Raw genomic sequence first — 16554 nt, 5'->3', positions numbered from 1 at the left:
TTGTTTGTTTGTTTGTTTGTAATTGAGATGGGGGTCTAACTATATAACCCTGGCTGGCTTGCAACTTGCTATGTAGACTAGGTTGGTCTTGAACTTAAGAGATCTGCTTCCCTCTGCCTCCTGAGTGCTGCAATTTAAAGGTGGTGTTACCATGTCTGGCCCCCTTAAACTTTTTATATGTCCTAAAATATGATGTATTTTGTAGAAAGTTCTGTGGGCTACTGAGAAGAGTTAGTATTATACAGCCATTGGGAAGAATATTCTGTAGATGTGTATTTCTATCTTGTCGAATTTCTCTGTATGTATTGTTGTTTAGCTGGTTTGTTAATATTTTTGCCCAAATGAAATCCGGTGGTAGCAAAGAGTTACTGAAGTCGCTCACTATGATTGTATCTGTACCTACTTGTAACTTTATGTTGGCCATGTTTGCTTTATGAAATTGTCTGTACCATTATTTGGTGCATGTATATCTACAGTTGTTATGCTTTCTTGGTTGATTATTCTATTTATTAATATGTGATAACCATCTTTTTCTTTTCTTTGCTAGAGATTGAACTCTGAACCTTGTATATACCAGACAAGTAGTGTACTATTTAGCCATAACCCCATTCAGGGACTGTAACATGAGGGGGCCACTTGTTGGGGTTTTCTGTCCTGCCAGTTTCCCACAGCCAGCAAGCCCCAAGAAAATCACTCAGAGATCTCTATAAGTTATAAAGCTGATTGGCCCATTAGGTCAGGCTACTTATTAGCTAACTCTCACATCTTGATTAACCCATTTTTCTGATCTATGTTAGCCATGTGGCTCAGTACCTTTTTCAGTGAGGCAAATCACATCCTGCTGCTTCGGTGATCTGGGCAGGAGTGTGAGGAATCAACTTCCTCCTCCCTAGAATTCTCCTGTTCTCCTTGCATCAAGGGACCGTCTTTAGTTTTTCTTAATAATTTTGTTTTAAAATCAGCTTTGTCACCTATGGGAATAGCTAATTCTGTTTGCTTTCAGATTCTCTTTGCTTTGAATATCATTTTTTGTTACTTTCCATTTAGTCTCAGTATGTCTTTGTTAATGAGGCAATCATTTACAGATAACAAACAATTAGGCCGTGAGTGTTGTTATTCTTTTAATTTCTTATAGCCAGTCTGTGGCTTTTAAAGTAGTGACTTAATACCATTTGCATTTAAGATTGTTATTGCAGCTGGGTGGTGGTGGCACATGCTTTTAATCCCAGCACTTGGGAGGCAGAGACAGGTGGATCTCTGTGAGTTGAGCTAGTTCCAGGACAGGCACCAAAGCTACAGAGAAACCTTGTCTCAAAAAGAAAAAAAAATGTTGTTGCAAAGATATATACTTTTCTGTCCCTTCTTAATCTTAGTCATTGCCTCATTTAAAAAGTTAATAGTGTTTGATTCTTCTCTCCTAATTCTTATTTACCTGCTCTATCAAAATTTATTCTTTCCTAAGGATTCATGATTATTTATCTTTAAAATTTTTTCTATTATTTTAATTATGTATACTTGTATATATTTATGTATGGGTATGTGTTCGTGAGTGCATATGCCTTTGGAGGTTAAAGTAGTGTAGGAGGAGGGCCCGCTTGTTCGTCCCGGCCGCCTGTCTTGCTTAACCCCAAAATAACCACACAGAAACTATATTAATTAAATCACTGCTTGGCCCATTAGGTCTAGCTTCTTATTAGCTAACTCTTACATCTTAATTTAGCCCATTTCTATTAATCTGTGTATCACCGCGTGGTAGTGGCTTACTGACAAAGCTCGTCTATCTCCAGTAGCAGATCCATGGCATCTCCCTTACTCTGCCCTTCTCTCTCCCAGCATTCAGTTCTGTCTTCCATGCCTACCTAAGTTCTGCCCTATCAACAGGCCAAGGCAGCCTCTTTATTCATCAATGGCAATCACAGCACACAGAGGGGACTCCCCACATCAAAGAGAGGTAGGGGATCCCTCTGGAATTGGAAGACAGGCAGTTGTGATCTACCTGATGTAGGTGCTAGGAACTGAACTCAGGTCCTCTGTAAGAGTTTAGAGTTCTCAGTCTCTGATGTAATCCATAGGTGACAGGAATCGCTGCTCACTGTAGAGGATGGGAGCAAATTCTTTCCTCATCTTCCATGCCTCACATTTCCTTCCACTAAAAATCAGTAGGACTGTGTCTAATTCTCTCTCTCTATGTGACTTCTTCTGATGCGCATCTTCCATCCAGACACTGTGACAGGGTATCTCTAGGTGTCTTAGGTATCCCTACTCCTGAGCTTGTGATTTCCCATTTTTTCAGATATGTAGAATAGCTCAATCAAACAATGGGCCCCCTCTCAAGATGGCACCTGATTATTACACCCAACATTCAGGGAGTGATGCAGTGAACTGCTTCTCCCCTGTTAGCCTGCAATCCAGGAACACTCAGCGTCACACCAGATCTCCATGTTTGATTTAAGGCTCATAGGACTGCCACTTAGCTGCTACTTGGGCTGCCTGGACTCTACTGCTTATGCGTGGTTGCTGCTTGTCAATTTCCCACCCTCTTGATGGGGCTGGAGCTGTAAACTGTTCCTTGGGTCTCTTTGCCTCACCGCTCTGTATTTCTGCATCTTTCTGACTGTCTTTTCACCTCTTTCTTGATTCCTCATGTTCTCTTTCTGTCCTCGTCATACAGGCTCCCCATTGTTGCCCCGACTTCTTATTTTGGGAGTCCTATAGAAGGAAATGTCTGACTTGCCACCTTACTACTGAACTCTGCCCTCTTCAGTGACTTTTCCTTTATGATTGTATTTTCTCCTAAATGCTTTCTTAGGGAAATTCACATACTCTAAAAATTTTTATCTTTAAAATATACAGTTCTATCAAGTGGTTTCATAGATTTATGCCACCATCACTATTGTCTAAGTTGAGAAAATTTCACTATTAAAAATCAACTCCCTACCATCTAATAGTCATTCCTGTCAGCCCCAATCCTCAGAACTCTATAAAGCCACTACACTTCTTTTCATCCATATAGACTTGCTTACTTCACATATTTCATCCAAGTGGAATTGTATTATGTTAATCTTCATGGAGTAGATATGCACACTCTCCTTCCCTCTCCTTCCTTCCCTCCTCTCTTTCTAAGCAAATACTCTGTCACTGAGCTAAGCCCTGAGTCTCAGAATATCACGTCGTTTTATGGCCAAATAACAATTCCATTTTGGGCATATGCTATATTTTTCATTTATCTATTCATTAGTTAATGAACATTTGATTATTTTGTGCTTTTCAGTCAAATGTTAGCTATTGCTATGAACATTGCCATGTACATTTTTGCATGCAAATGTGTTTTCAGGCCAGGCAGTGGCTGAGCACACCTTTAATACCAGCACTTGGGAGGCAGAGGCAGGTGGATCTCTGTGAGTTTGAGGTCAGCCTGGTCTACAGAGTGAGTTCCAGGACAGCCAGGGTTACACAGAGAAATCCTATCTTGGAAAACAAAAACAACAAAAAACATGTGCCTTCAGTTCTTTTGGGTGTATATCTATGAATGGAATTGCTAGGTCATCTGGTAATTTTCTGTTTAATGCTTTGAGGAGATGACAAATTGTTTGCCATGCTTTTATCCACTTATCAGCAGTGGTGAGGGCTCCAGTTTCCTCACACCTTTACCAAGACTTCCTATTTTACTTAAAAGAATGACTGCAGTCATCCCTTGAGGTGTAAAATGGCATGTCATTGTGAGTGTTTTTTTTCCCCCTACAGGGTTTCTCTTTGTAGCCCTGGATATCCCAGAACTCACTCTGTAGACTAGGCTGGCCTCAAATTTAGAGATCTACCCGCCTCTGCCTCCCAAGTGTGGGATTAAAGGTGCGCACCACCACTGCCTGCCTATCATTGTGGTTTTGATGTACATTTTTCTAATGACTGAATTCTTTACGATTTTCAAGTATTTCTCTATTGTGTGGGTTATTTCCTCACTCGCTTCATGGTATCTTTTAAATTGCAAGTGTTTAATTATGGTGAAGTTTTACTTAACATATTTTATCAATTTTTCTTTTGTCTCCTGTGCATTAGAAGTTATGAATGCTTTTATTTGCAGTACAGCATGTGGACTGGGAATTAGAAACATCCCAGTGTTGGTCACTAATTTGAAAGAAAGAACTATACATTTCAGAGTTTATTTTTCTGGCAATTTCCATCATCGACTCATTTTTGTTCACTTTAAGATATATGTCACTCTCTGTATTTCTCAGGTGTCTGATATCACCTTGATTTTGTAGGGCGTGGTCCCCACTGCTCAACGTGCTGCCATCGTGGTGGGAGTAGAGTTGCCAGTTTATGATATTACCAAGAAGCACCTGATACTGTCAGGAATGCTGGGAGACACCATTTTAACCCACTTTGTGTAAGTGAGCAGTGTTTAATTCATTCTCTGGGTTCGGCAGCTTGAACATAAAAAGCCTCTTTTACTAATGTCCTCAGGTAGATTTATAACTGATATGCATGGTCTTAATTCTTGTCTCCTGTCGCTAATACTTCAAGGCTTCTGAATATTTGATACTTTTAAAGTTATTGCTATATATTAATTATATAAAATAGTGTATTTTATTGTGACATTTCCTATTATTTACATTTATCATTATTTAATTAGTATATATTCATTTTATAAGATTATGTGTTTCAGTATGTCTTTCTTTCTTTCTTTCCTTTTCTTTTTTTTTGAGATAGAGTTTCTCTGTGGTTTTGGAGCCTGTCCTGGAACTAGCTCTGTAGACCAGGCTGAACTTGAACTCACAGAGATCTGCCTGCCTCTGCCTCCTGAGTGCTGGGATTAAAGGTGTGTGTCACCACCGCCTGGTTGCAGTATGACATTTTCTTACATTTGTATTATGTAATAGCATAACATGTGCATATTCATAACATGCATGTGAAGTACTCTGATTATATTTCCCCTACCCATTACCCACACTTACCTTCAGCTGCTGTGGATACCTGGCCACTTAGGAGCTGTGTATAGTATACAGACCTATTATATGTTTGTGTGATACTCTTTTTTGTTTGGTTTTTTTTTTTCAAGACAGGGTTTCTCTGTAGACCACGCCTTGAACTCACAGAGTTCCTCCTACCTCTGCCTCTCAAGTGCTTGGATTAAAGGTGTGTACCACCACCACCTGTCTTGTATGATATTCTTAAACAGCTTGTACTTTATTTACCTACTGACTTTAGGGGAAAGGTCTCATATATCTCAGACTGGCCTCAGATTCACTCTGTAGCCAAGGATGACTTTGAATTTCCGATCGTCCTGTTTTTCCTTCCAGAGTGTTAGGATTACAGATGTGCAGTGTGCACTAGCACAACCTGTTTCCGTGGGGTTCGGGATGGCAAGCACTGTGAACTGAGCTGCAACCCTAGTTACATCACCCCGTACTTCCTATAAGCACATTATTTTTGGTTGAAGTTTATTTCTGCTCTCATCTTACATTTTCTTTATCGTGTAAGCGCTGTGATATTCTGCTACTTAAATGCATTATGCATATGATGCTGTGGTCAGAAAATTTTTTGAAACTTATCAATAGTACAGGACACTTCCTGCCTAGGAATGTTGTTAGGTCTGTGGACTATCTCTTCTATAAAAGAGGCTAAGTTTTAGAATGAAAATGAAAGGGAAAACCTTTCTTTTTATTTTGTTTTATTCATTTTACATACCAGCCACAGTTCTTCCCTCTCCCCCAAGCCCTCTCCCATCCACTCCTCAGGAGAGTAAGGTCTCTCATGGTGAGTCATCAAAGCCTGGCACATTCAATTGAGGTAGAACCAAGTGTCTCATGTCCTACCCCTCTCCCCAGCCGCATCAAGGCTGGGCAAGGCATCCTACCATATGGAATGGGCTCCAAAAAACCAGCTCATACACTAGGGATAGGTCCTGGTCATACTGCTGGAGTCCCACAAACAGGCCAGGCTACAAAACTGTCGCCCACCCAGAGAGGGCCTGGTTCGGTACCATGCAGGATCCCCAGCTGTGAGTCTAGAGTCTGAACTGCAAGTTTAGGTCAGCTGTCTCTCTGGGTTTTCCCATCATGACCTTGACCCCCTTGCTCATAATCCCTCCTCCCTCTCTTTAACTGGACTCCATAGCTTGATCTGGTACTTGGATGTGGAACTCTGCTCTGCTTCCATCAGTTACTAGATGAAGGTTCTATGATGGGAGTACGGTAGTCACCGATGAGATTACAGGAGAAGGCCAGTTTAGGCACCCTCTTCACTATTGTTAGGAGTCTTCGTTGGGGTCATCCTTCTGGACTCCTGGGAATTTCCGTAACATCCAGTTTCCCTCTATTGAGATATTTCTTTCCTTGCTCTTCAACCTCACCCTTCCCCCAACTTGACAATCCCACTCCCTCATGTTCTCATCCCCCATCCCCTTCTTTTTACCGTCCCCCACTCTGCCCATAGTTTACTCAGGAGATCTCACCTATCTCCCTTCCAAGGGCAATCCATGTGAAGGGACAGCCTTTCATTAGAAAGGATTTTCTTTCTCTGTATAATGAAGGGATATCAGGTTTTAGCTAATGGATCTGAGTTATTAGAGCTTTTACGTTTGGCCTAAATTCTGTTTAAGTGGACAAATGATAGAAGTGGAGATAATCTTCCTAAATTAGTTCTCACTTTTAGTTCTAGCTTTACCTGTGGTTTGGCTGGGGCTCTGGCATCTAACCCGGTTGACGTGGTGAGAACGCGGATGATGAATCAGAGGGCAATAGTGGGGCATGTGGACCTCTACAAGGGTACTTTGGATGGTATTTTAAAGGTATGTGTACTGTGGGTTTGGGTTACAGTTTCTTATTTCTTTGATGTTTGAGACCTTTTTCACTCTTTATTCTTCTTGCTACATATTCTGAACATCAAGCAACCATTATGTGTATCTTTAGTAGCCTCTGAGAACCATTCAAAGGCAAATAACCTCTCCCAGAAAATTTGCTAATGCATAGTGCTTTTAATGTTATTCCAATTTGAATGCTTGAAAATACAGGATACATATAATGCATATATGTATGTATATATATATATATATATATAATAAGACATATAATAGCACTGTGTAGAATTATTACTATCAATATTTAATGTATCCCAGGTCATGGAAGGGGAAGTTGGAAGAGGAGCAAGAGGGGTAGAAATGATATAAATGAGTACTGATGTATGAAATTCTATTTTTTTAATTAGGAAGCTGGAGAGATAGCTCTGCACTTAAGAGTACTGGTTACTCTTCCAGAGGCCTACATGATATCTCACAACTGTCTATAATGCCAGGGGATCTAACACCCTCTTCTGGCCTTCATAGGCACTGCATGCACGTGGTGCATGATATGCATGCAGACAAAACACCTATACACAAAAATAAAGATTTTAATAGGATTTACTATATCCTGTGCTTTCCGACCTCAAATAAGAGAGAGACTCTGTAGTAGAAGTCCTGGTACTTAAGAAGCTTCAAAACCCAATACTTAATTTAAGTTCCAGGGTGTTCTGTTGATCACATTCTGCCTTGAGTATTTCTGTTGGGGTTGGACATCATAAATGTATACAGAAGTATTGGTTACATTTTACTATAAGAAAGAAATTCAGGGATAAAATGTGAAGAGGCCATATGGGTTTTCTGCTGTTATCAGTTTCACTGAACAGATATTTGTTACTTATGGGGTACTATTTTAATAGCTAAAGGGAATTATAGCTATTACTAAAGTACTGGCAGTTACAAATAGATAATCTGTATAGCATAATAAGTGATAAAACCTAGAAATCTATGGTAGGAAATTATGGCCCATACTTGGGAATTTTAAATAACTCACATTTGCTGAATGCTTTGTTGTATGACAGGAGCTGTTCTAATGAGATTTACATGTATTCAGTCACTCAGTTCTCCTCATTATCCCATGAGATAGATATTGTGGCACTGAAGGATCACCTTCCTTAGAGTTTTACAGTTAGCAAGTAGGCATGCTGCAATAAACTCACACTTTTTAGCTTAAGGAAGCATTCTTAACTAATACACTTGATACTTTCCTGATATCAGTGGCTGTAGGTTGATTGGGTTATATTGAGATGCTTGGAAATACTGAGAGCTTTAAACAGGTCCCATTTGTATTTTAAGTACGTCACTCTGTCTTTATGGAAATAGTATCTAAGATAATGGGTCTCAATCTTGGGTACACATTGGAATCACTCATTAATTTCACAGCTCCCATGTTTTTCTTAGATCAGTCAACTCAGAACCTGGGTTATTAATAGTTTTAGTATTTCACAGGTGATTATGTGTTCATCCAAGTTTGAGGACCACTAATTTAAGGGGATGAGGGTGGGACAGTGACTTCTCAGTTTTACATGTTTTAGAATTACCTGAATTAATTCAACATATCAGAAATGGGACCTGAGAATTTATATTTTCAGCAAAGTTCTGACCTGGTTGACTTAAAGAGCCATTGAGCTGGAGATAAGAATGGTGATTAAAAGTTTTGTGTGGTGATCTGAGTGAGGAAGGATGAAGGCCTGAGCCTCAGTATGACTGGGGGTGTAGAAGATGGGACAGAATTAGGAATAACTTAGAATAATTTAATCATTGAGAATAATTGGAATAATAGAGTTTTGTTGAGATGGTATGGAGAGGTGTGGGGAAGAGGGTGTGCCAAAGATGACTTCCTGGATTTGGATTTGGTGACCAGATGTTCTGAACCTTCTCTGGTTATATACCTATCTGTATGCTAATGATCTCAAGAACGCTTCCCTATAACCACAGAATTCCACCAATTTAAGCCTAATATCTCCAAATACTATGTACTCTTCCCCATACACATCAAACTAAGCATCAAAAACCATGTCCCCTATAAAATCTGGGGTTTTTTCTTTTTTTGATAATTTGGATGATGGGAAGGAGATGACCACATGCAAATCTTGAGAAAACCATTTCATAAATAACAGATTATAAAAGGCCTGAGTTGAAATGAGTTTTACTTTATTAGAGTTAAAAATAAGGATTGTGTGGCTGAGTCCAGTAAGTGAAGAGAAAGTCATAGGAAGTGAATTTGCAGACAGGGACAGAGTCTAAATCAGGTAGGATCCTAGAGGTCGCTACAGAGCATTTACAATTAGAATGAAAGCCACCTGAGAACTTTGAAGTAGGATTGTAGTATAGTCTGATTTATAATTCTTAAAGGTTGATTTTAGTTGGTAGGTGGAGATCTTAGACCAATTAGGAGTTTAGTGTGGTAATTGAGATAATGATAATTGGATAATCTCTGAGGTCTCTTGTCATTTAATTATATGTTTTTAGGTTATCTGCATCTCAACTTTCTTTTGGATGATTTTCAAAATTAAAACATGAATTTTGGATTGAGTGTTTCAGTGTTTGCTGTAGGTCCATTGGTAGAAGCGTATTATCCATGACTGTCTATCAGTAGTATCATTACTATGTTATTATTTGTCCTCCCCATCCCCAAGTGATTAATAAAGACACTTATTTCTAGGTTCTTAATTTGCAGGATGAGAAAAGAGATACTTTTAATCTGGCTTCTCATAGCATTATCTTATTAAAATGTGTTCATTTCTCAAAACAGTGCTAAAACTCATTTCACCACTGAAAAGGCAGAACAACATTTTTCAGTATCAGACAAAACACCCAACATATTGCCATTACCTCATAGATATTTGTCTATTATATAAACTACTTTTTGGCAGAATTCAGCATATGACATTAGCTTTTGACCTTAAGTCAGTCATCTAGTTCTCTAGACCATTTGGTGCACATAGAGATCCTCTGCTATCTAAGTCAGGGCACCACAATACACACAAATTCATGTTGTTCCTCACACATAGTCCTCCAAACATTCACCTTAAATATACCATGGAGTCACAGTAACTTTAAAAGTAGAAAACAGAGTCAGAGAAGGAAAGTGACTTTCTCAAGTCCTTATTCCTTTCCTTGGTGTTTTCTTCATCTATTATTTCTGGATACAATATTTATCAATATAATAATATCTACCAATATCTGTCCATCTATCCATCATCTATCTATCTATCTGTCTGTCTGTCTGTCTGTCTGTCTATCTATCTATCTAAACAATGTGTGTACTTGCTTGCTACACTAGAGTATACATTCAGTAGGGGCACAGACTGTATAAGCTATGTACAGCTGTGTAACAAATTACTCTAAAACTCAGGGTCTTAAAAGTACAGAATTCTTTTCCAGTTTTCGGGGATCATGAATTAAGAAGCAGCCTTGTTGAGTGATTCGAGAGTGAGACCTCTTAAGAGGCCGTACGTCAGCCAAGACTTCAGTCATCATCAAGGCTTGAGTGGGGCTAGCATATCTCCTTCAAAGGTGACTCATTGATGTTAGTTAAATGCTTCAGCTCCCTATGATGTAGGCCTCGCTTCATGGTATGACAGCTGGTCTCCGTCAGAGTGAATAATTCAAGAAAGGAGGCGATAGACACCTCATTATATATCAAATGTTTTTTTTATAATCTAGCAGTGTTAATTTCTGCTCTGTTCAACAGTCCTGATATGATATGAGAGCTGCACAAGGACATGGATGACAGGGATAGGGCAGGGTTCTTTAGGTGTGCTGTCACTTTATGTAGCTATTTCTAGTTACTGCAGACATACTGCCTGAGAAGTTACTGTTCCTCGCAATTTCATTTCACATGTTCATATAATGTACTTGAATCGATTATCCTGCATTATCCTCTCTTATTTCTGTGCCACTCCCTCAAAATTCCCTTATAATACCCAACAACTCCTATTTCTAATTGTTTTTATTTGTTTGTGACCCACTACATTTAATAGGGTGTTTCGAGACAGGGTCTCATGTAGGGACCGAGGCTAGTCCCAAATTCACTATATAGCTAAGGATAGCATCGAACTCCTGATTTACTTTCTCTGCTTCCAGAGTGCTAAGATTATAGGCATGTGCTGCCATGCCCAGCTCTTATTTACAGTCATATTCCCAGAGTTAAGAAGTATGTGTTGTATATGTTGGGTACTCAGGAAATAAATATCGAATAATGGTTTGATGGATTTAGATTCAAATTATTTAGACTATGAGGTATATCTTCAGAAAAGAGACCATTCATACTAGCCAAAGTTGCTGGGAGTGGGCATGGAAAATGGTTGTCAAATGTAATAAGAAAAGGAAATTCACTATTTTGGTTATGTTTTTACCTCAGATGTGGAAACATGAGGGGTTTTTTGCCCTCTATAAAGGATTTTGGCCAAACTGGCTTCGACTCGGACCCTGGAACATCATTGTATCCTTTTAGAAATTGAGAATGCAAGCCAGTGCTTCAAAGTCCCAGGTAATTCTAGGTTATGGGGAGATAATTTTGATTATTACATCATTTATAGGCAAATAAGAAACTCAAGCAACCCATTGAAGACCAGTGTGAATGGAACCAAGTAGAGAAACAACTTTCCCTTGGAGGCAAATACACACTTAAATGGACAGAAAAAAATGTGCCAGATATGCCTCTTTAAATCAAAATGTCTAAGATGGCTCAGTGTGTAAAGGTGCTCACCTCCATACCTGATGACCTGAGTTTAATCTCTGGGACTTACGGTGAAAGAAGAGAATTTGCTCCTGTAAGTTGTCCTCTGAACTCTAAACACACACACACACTCTCACACACACACACTGTGGCAGGAACATACCCTCCCCAGCAAACAAGCAAACAAATAAGCAAATAAATGTAATGCAACAAAATATCAAGCACAGCTAGTTTTCCTGTGAACTTCATGTACACACTCTGGAAGGCACATGCCCTCCCCAGCAAATACACAAATAAGTAAGCAAATAAATCTAATAAAACAAAATTTAGCAACACCAATAGAAGATGCACACAGGAAACTTCATGCTTTTGTGAGACCCAAATATTTGTGAGACCCAAATAGCTGGAAAATGCTAGCAGGACACAAAGCATTCGTAAAGTGAAAAAAACCGTAGCCAAGTAGGACTCTATTATCGTGGGTGCATTTCTCTCCTTCAGTCATTCTTTAGTGCCTTGTCTGGAAAGAGCCATGCTCTGGATACTGTGTGTGGTGCTATGTGTGTACTTGTGAGCTTGGCAGGGTTGAAAAGTAATTCCCTACCCTTCTAGAATCTGTAGACTGAGCAGAGAGTACATCTCTTTCTCTTTTTGGAATTGTGTGTTGTATTGTGTTGTGTTTGTTCTATTTGCTTTTGAAAACTATAACTGTATTATAATCATTTTCATTGCTCAGTGCTATTGATCATAATGGAAAATAGTAGGCAATCAACACATTTTATCTTTTTTTCTGATTTTTCAAGACAGGGTTTCTCTGTGTAACAGTCCAATCTGTCCTGGAACTCACTCTGTACACCAGGCTGGTCCTGAACTCACAGAGATCTGCCTGCCTCTGCCTTCCAAGTGCTAGGATTAAGGGTGTGTACCACCACTGCCTGGCCCAACACATTTCATCTTAAGAAAAGTCTTTGAAACGAACCTCCTTTAGTCAAAGTACATTAATTTAAGAAAATGCAATGCACAATTGGCAGAATGGGTTTAAATTTCAGTATCAACTCAGAAATCTTCCATGACTCACTTTTCAGTTTTTTATTACATACGAGCAGCTCAAGAGGCTTCAGATCTAAGAACTGAAAATCCATGAGCCCAGCACTACCGCCCTTTCTACTGTTCTCCTTTGTGTTCCTAATGTATTTTGACAAAGGCGTATGCGTTTCCAGAACCAGTGGTCTCCGGAGGGTCCTCTTATTGAAGAGTAGTAGGATGACTTAAGGTCGCTCATGCATCTGTGTCACCTCTTCCCTAAGAGGAAGTATTCACATTGAGAGTGTGACCCCAGATTGGTGTCTTCTGTGAAGATGGATACTGATGGGTGACATTCAAAAGGGCCTTCTTTTCGAACGTGGGTTAAATGCAGTTGGTTATCCCCAGACAGGTTCCAGCAGAAGGCTACCAGCACAGGTCCTGCGATGGATGTTGTAGACCTTGGTTCTCATTAAACTATTTATTGGCTGAATCATTCTGACTTTGTCTTCATTTACTCTCTTCTTTCCTAACTCTAAGTTGCCTTTTCTAGAAACTGAAACACAGAAAGTGACTGTGAAATTGAGACTGGACTCTTACAACACATTTATGGGAGCTGCCTCTGCCTCCCAAGTGCTGGGATTAAAGGCGGCACCACCACCTCCCAGCCTGAGATGGGATTCTTAAAACACAAATTTGTCCACATGATGCCACCTGCTTCTAAACATCAGGGCAGTGGTTCTTTCCAGAATGTGAAACAAGTAAGCAAGTGGATCATTTGGAAGGTTCCACAGATAAAATGCTTACCACGGTTTACAATATAGCCCTGTGGTCTGAGTTAAGGTCTTCATAATCATCTGCTCATGTGTTTATCCAAATGTTATATGTCCTTAACTTCCTGGATGCTGGGGATATGAAGAATGAGCCTATCTCTGGTTTTTAAGCTCACGTTAGAGTAGAAACTGGCTAGAGAGTAAGCAATAATAGTTGGCTCTAAGTACTATGAGAGGGACGATCAAAGAGCTGCAGGAAGATGGAGGAGAAAGAGCTTTACGTAGAGGCTCTGCCAAAGCTTCAGAGTGGAGTTGACATTTAAGCTGAGCCAAAGCACGAGGGGATGTTACCATGTGGATAAGGCCTTATACATCTTGACAAGTGTTTAACAACATATATCTGCCATTAGAGAATCATAAAGAATGGTTTTATTGCCCTAAAAATCCTCCAAGCCCTTGGCAACCACCACGAATTTTACTGTCTCAATGGTAACGCCTTTTCCAGAGTATCATAATTGGAATCATACAGTAGCCTTTCACATGGGCTCCTTTAACTTAGTGATGTTCCTTTAATTGTCCTCTGTGTCTTTTAGAGATTTATTTTTATTTTGTGTGCATGCATGTTTTGCCTGCACTGTATGTCTGTGTACCACCAGTGTTCCTTGGAAGTCAAGAAAGGGTGTTGGATCCCCAGAACTGGAGTTTCCAATGATTGTTAGCTGCCATGTGGGTGCTGGGATTTGAACCTGTGTAGTCTGCAAGAGCAACAAGTGCCCTTAACCACTGATCCATCTCTTTGTCCCTGTTCTAGAACTTTTGATGGCTGTATATCTCTTTTTGGTTTAGTGCTACATTAGACAGCATAAGCCACTGTGACAGAATACTAGAGAAACCTAAAGGGGGAGAGGTTAATTTTGGTTCATGATTGGAGAAGTCTCAGCTCAGTTAGGTGAAATGACCATGTTTTTGGTGCTGTGATGAGGCCCATTGTGGCAGGAAGCAGGGACAGAAGAAAGCTATCTGCTTTGTAGTAGCCAGGAAGCGGGGAAAAAGCGATGAAGGGACCTGTGTACCAATATAGCCTTCAAGGATGTACCTCCAGTGACCTATTTCTGGCAATTAGGCTCTACCTCATCATTTCTCACTACATCCCAGTGGTACCGTCAGCCAAGGACCAATCCCTCAACATGGGGTCCTTAGTGGGGCAGCCGTTAAGATCCAAACCTTTAAAAGTGTTTACTAATACTCTGTTTCCTCCGTGTACAACAGTATATCCATTCACCTACTAAAGGACATTTTGTTATTTCAAGTTTGGGCAATAAAAAGGGTGGTAAATATTTGTGTGTAGAGTTTTGTATAGGAGTAATCTTTCAGTTTGCATATGCAAATACCAAGAATCACGATTGAAGAGTGGTATGAGAATGTCTAATCATACAAGAAGTTGTCAAACTGTCTTCTATAGTGGCTGTGCAGTTCTGCATCCCCAGCAGCAATGAGTAAGAGTTGCTTCTGCTCTCCATCCTTCCTGGATTTGATGGTGTCCTTGCTTTGACAGCTTCTAGTAGTTGTATAGTAGTTTCTTCTTGTTTGTTTGTTTTGCTATCATTTTAGTAATTTGCATTTGGTAGTTTTTAAATTTGTTTTTGAGACCTTAGTGCATGAAAAGGTATCTACATGACTCCCACTCCTCCTTCCCCCAACTCTGGCTTCTCCTGTGTCCCCCATTCATAGCCTCTTCTTTAATTATTACTTACATCCCTTAATAAAAAATTTAAGTAATTTCCTCTCTCCTAATTTCATTAACTTTATAATTTATAACTTGTTATAATTTCTTACACTGTATCCCAGTTTATAACTTTATATTGTATTTGTGTGACCATTCAACTAACATCCACATTTATGCTCAGGCTATAATGTCTGTAAAGAAAGGAATTGGTAGGTGTGCTGATGCACACCTTTAATCCTATCCCTCTGGAGGCAGAGGCAGGTGGATCTCTATGAATTCGAGGTCAGCCTGGTCTAAAGTGAGTTCTAGGACAGCCAAAGCTGTTATACAGAGAAACCTTGTCTCGAAAAACAAAACAAAACAAAACAAAAAAGAAAGAAATTATATTGACTTTTGGATTCTTAATGGCTAGAAAAATTACACATGGTAAATATTTGTCAAATGAGTAAGTGAATTAATCTGTAGCCAAAGTATCGGGGGCTGGAGAGATGGCTCAGAGGTTAAGAGCACTGACTGGTCTTCCAGAGGTTCTGAGTTCAACTCCCAGCAACCACGTGGTGGCTCACAGCCATCTGTAATGAGATCTGGTGCCCTCTTCTGGCCAGCAAGCATACAGACAGACAGAACACTGTATACATAATAAATAAATAAATCTTTGAAAAATTATGTTTTAAAAAACAGGATCAGATATAATTCCTAAAAATAGAATAAAGGTTCAGAAGGTACTATAGTATATATTTGTTTAAAAATTGAATTACCAGATACATGATTTAAGATAAGGATTACTTCAAACCTGAGCCAATAGAATGCTGCCATGGTTTTAAGTACTGTATATATATATATACATATATATATATATATATATATATATGTATATATATATATACACTGATGACTTCCAGATGGACATCTCTAGGCCATGCCTTTCCCCTGGTCTGCATACTAGTTGTGTGTGTGTGTGCCAGTGTCAGTGCCTACTCTACATCTCTGATCAAGTCTAATAGGTACTTTAGATTTGTGTGTGTGTGTGTGTGTGTGTGTGTGTGCGCGCGCGCATGCGTGCACGCACACATGAGAGACAGAGAGAGAGAGAGAGAGAGAGAGAGAGAGAGAGAGACTTCAATGATTTATTATGTACCAGATACTGTTGTAAGTGTAATGTCTGTATAAAATGAAGTCCTTAAAACCAACCTTCGCGGTACGTACTGGTCTTATTTTTTTCAGATTAGTAATTGACACACAGGAAAGTACTTTGCTCATTGAAAGTAGCAAATGCTAACCAAAGTCTAGCTCATGAACTCATGCTTATGATGACTATTCGAGAGGTATACTGACTTACCTTGTTAGGAGCCACGTAAAGTTTATATATAGCAGGTGAGCACTAAAGTCCTGATTCCATGAATTCCCCCAATCTTTACAGCATTTTTGTGGTTGTTAACTCTTCAACACTTAACTGTAATACTTCATTTTGATGGTTTTCTTGAAGACCTTGACTGTCTGTATCTCATTCCCC

At 39.4% G+C, this 16554-nt stretch overlaps 1 protein-coding gene across 3 annotated transcripts in view; it reads left to right on the top strand.

Annotated features, from left to right (window-relative positions):
• The window catches only part of Slc25a14 (solute carrier family 25 member 14), a 37384-nt gene extending 24349 nt beyond the window's left edge, over positions 1-13035 (top strand). For all 3 annotated transcript variants that reach the window (XM_048450365.3, XM_085684855.2, XM_085684854.2), the window contains 4 exons: positions 4263-4387; positions 6655-6790; positions 11205-11285; positions 12605-13035. In XM_048450365.3, coding sequence (XP_048306322.2) covers positions 4263-4387; positions 6655-6790; positions 11205-11285; positions 12605-12646 — 384 coding nt within the window. In that variant the 3' untranslated portion in view covers positions 12647-13035. The remainder of the gene's footprint in view (positions 1-4262; positions 4388-6654; positions 6791-11204; positions 11286-12604) is intronic.
• The last annotated feature ends 3519 nt before the right edge of the window (positions 13036-16554 follow it).

Source organism: Myodes glareolus, chromosome X, assembly GCF_982192425.1.
Source record: "Myodes glareolus chromosome X, mMyoGla1.1, whole genome shotgun sequence".
Lineage (NCBI taxonomy): Eukaryota > Metazoa > Chordata > Mammalia > Rodentia > Cricetidae > Myodes > Myodes glareolus.
The sequence above is the reverse complement of the archived record's forward strand: the minus strand, read 5'-3'. Positions and strand labels throughout refer to the sequence as shown.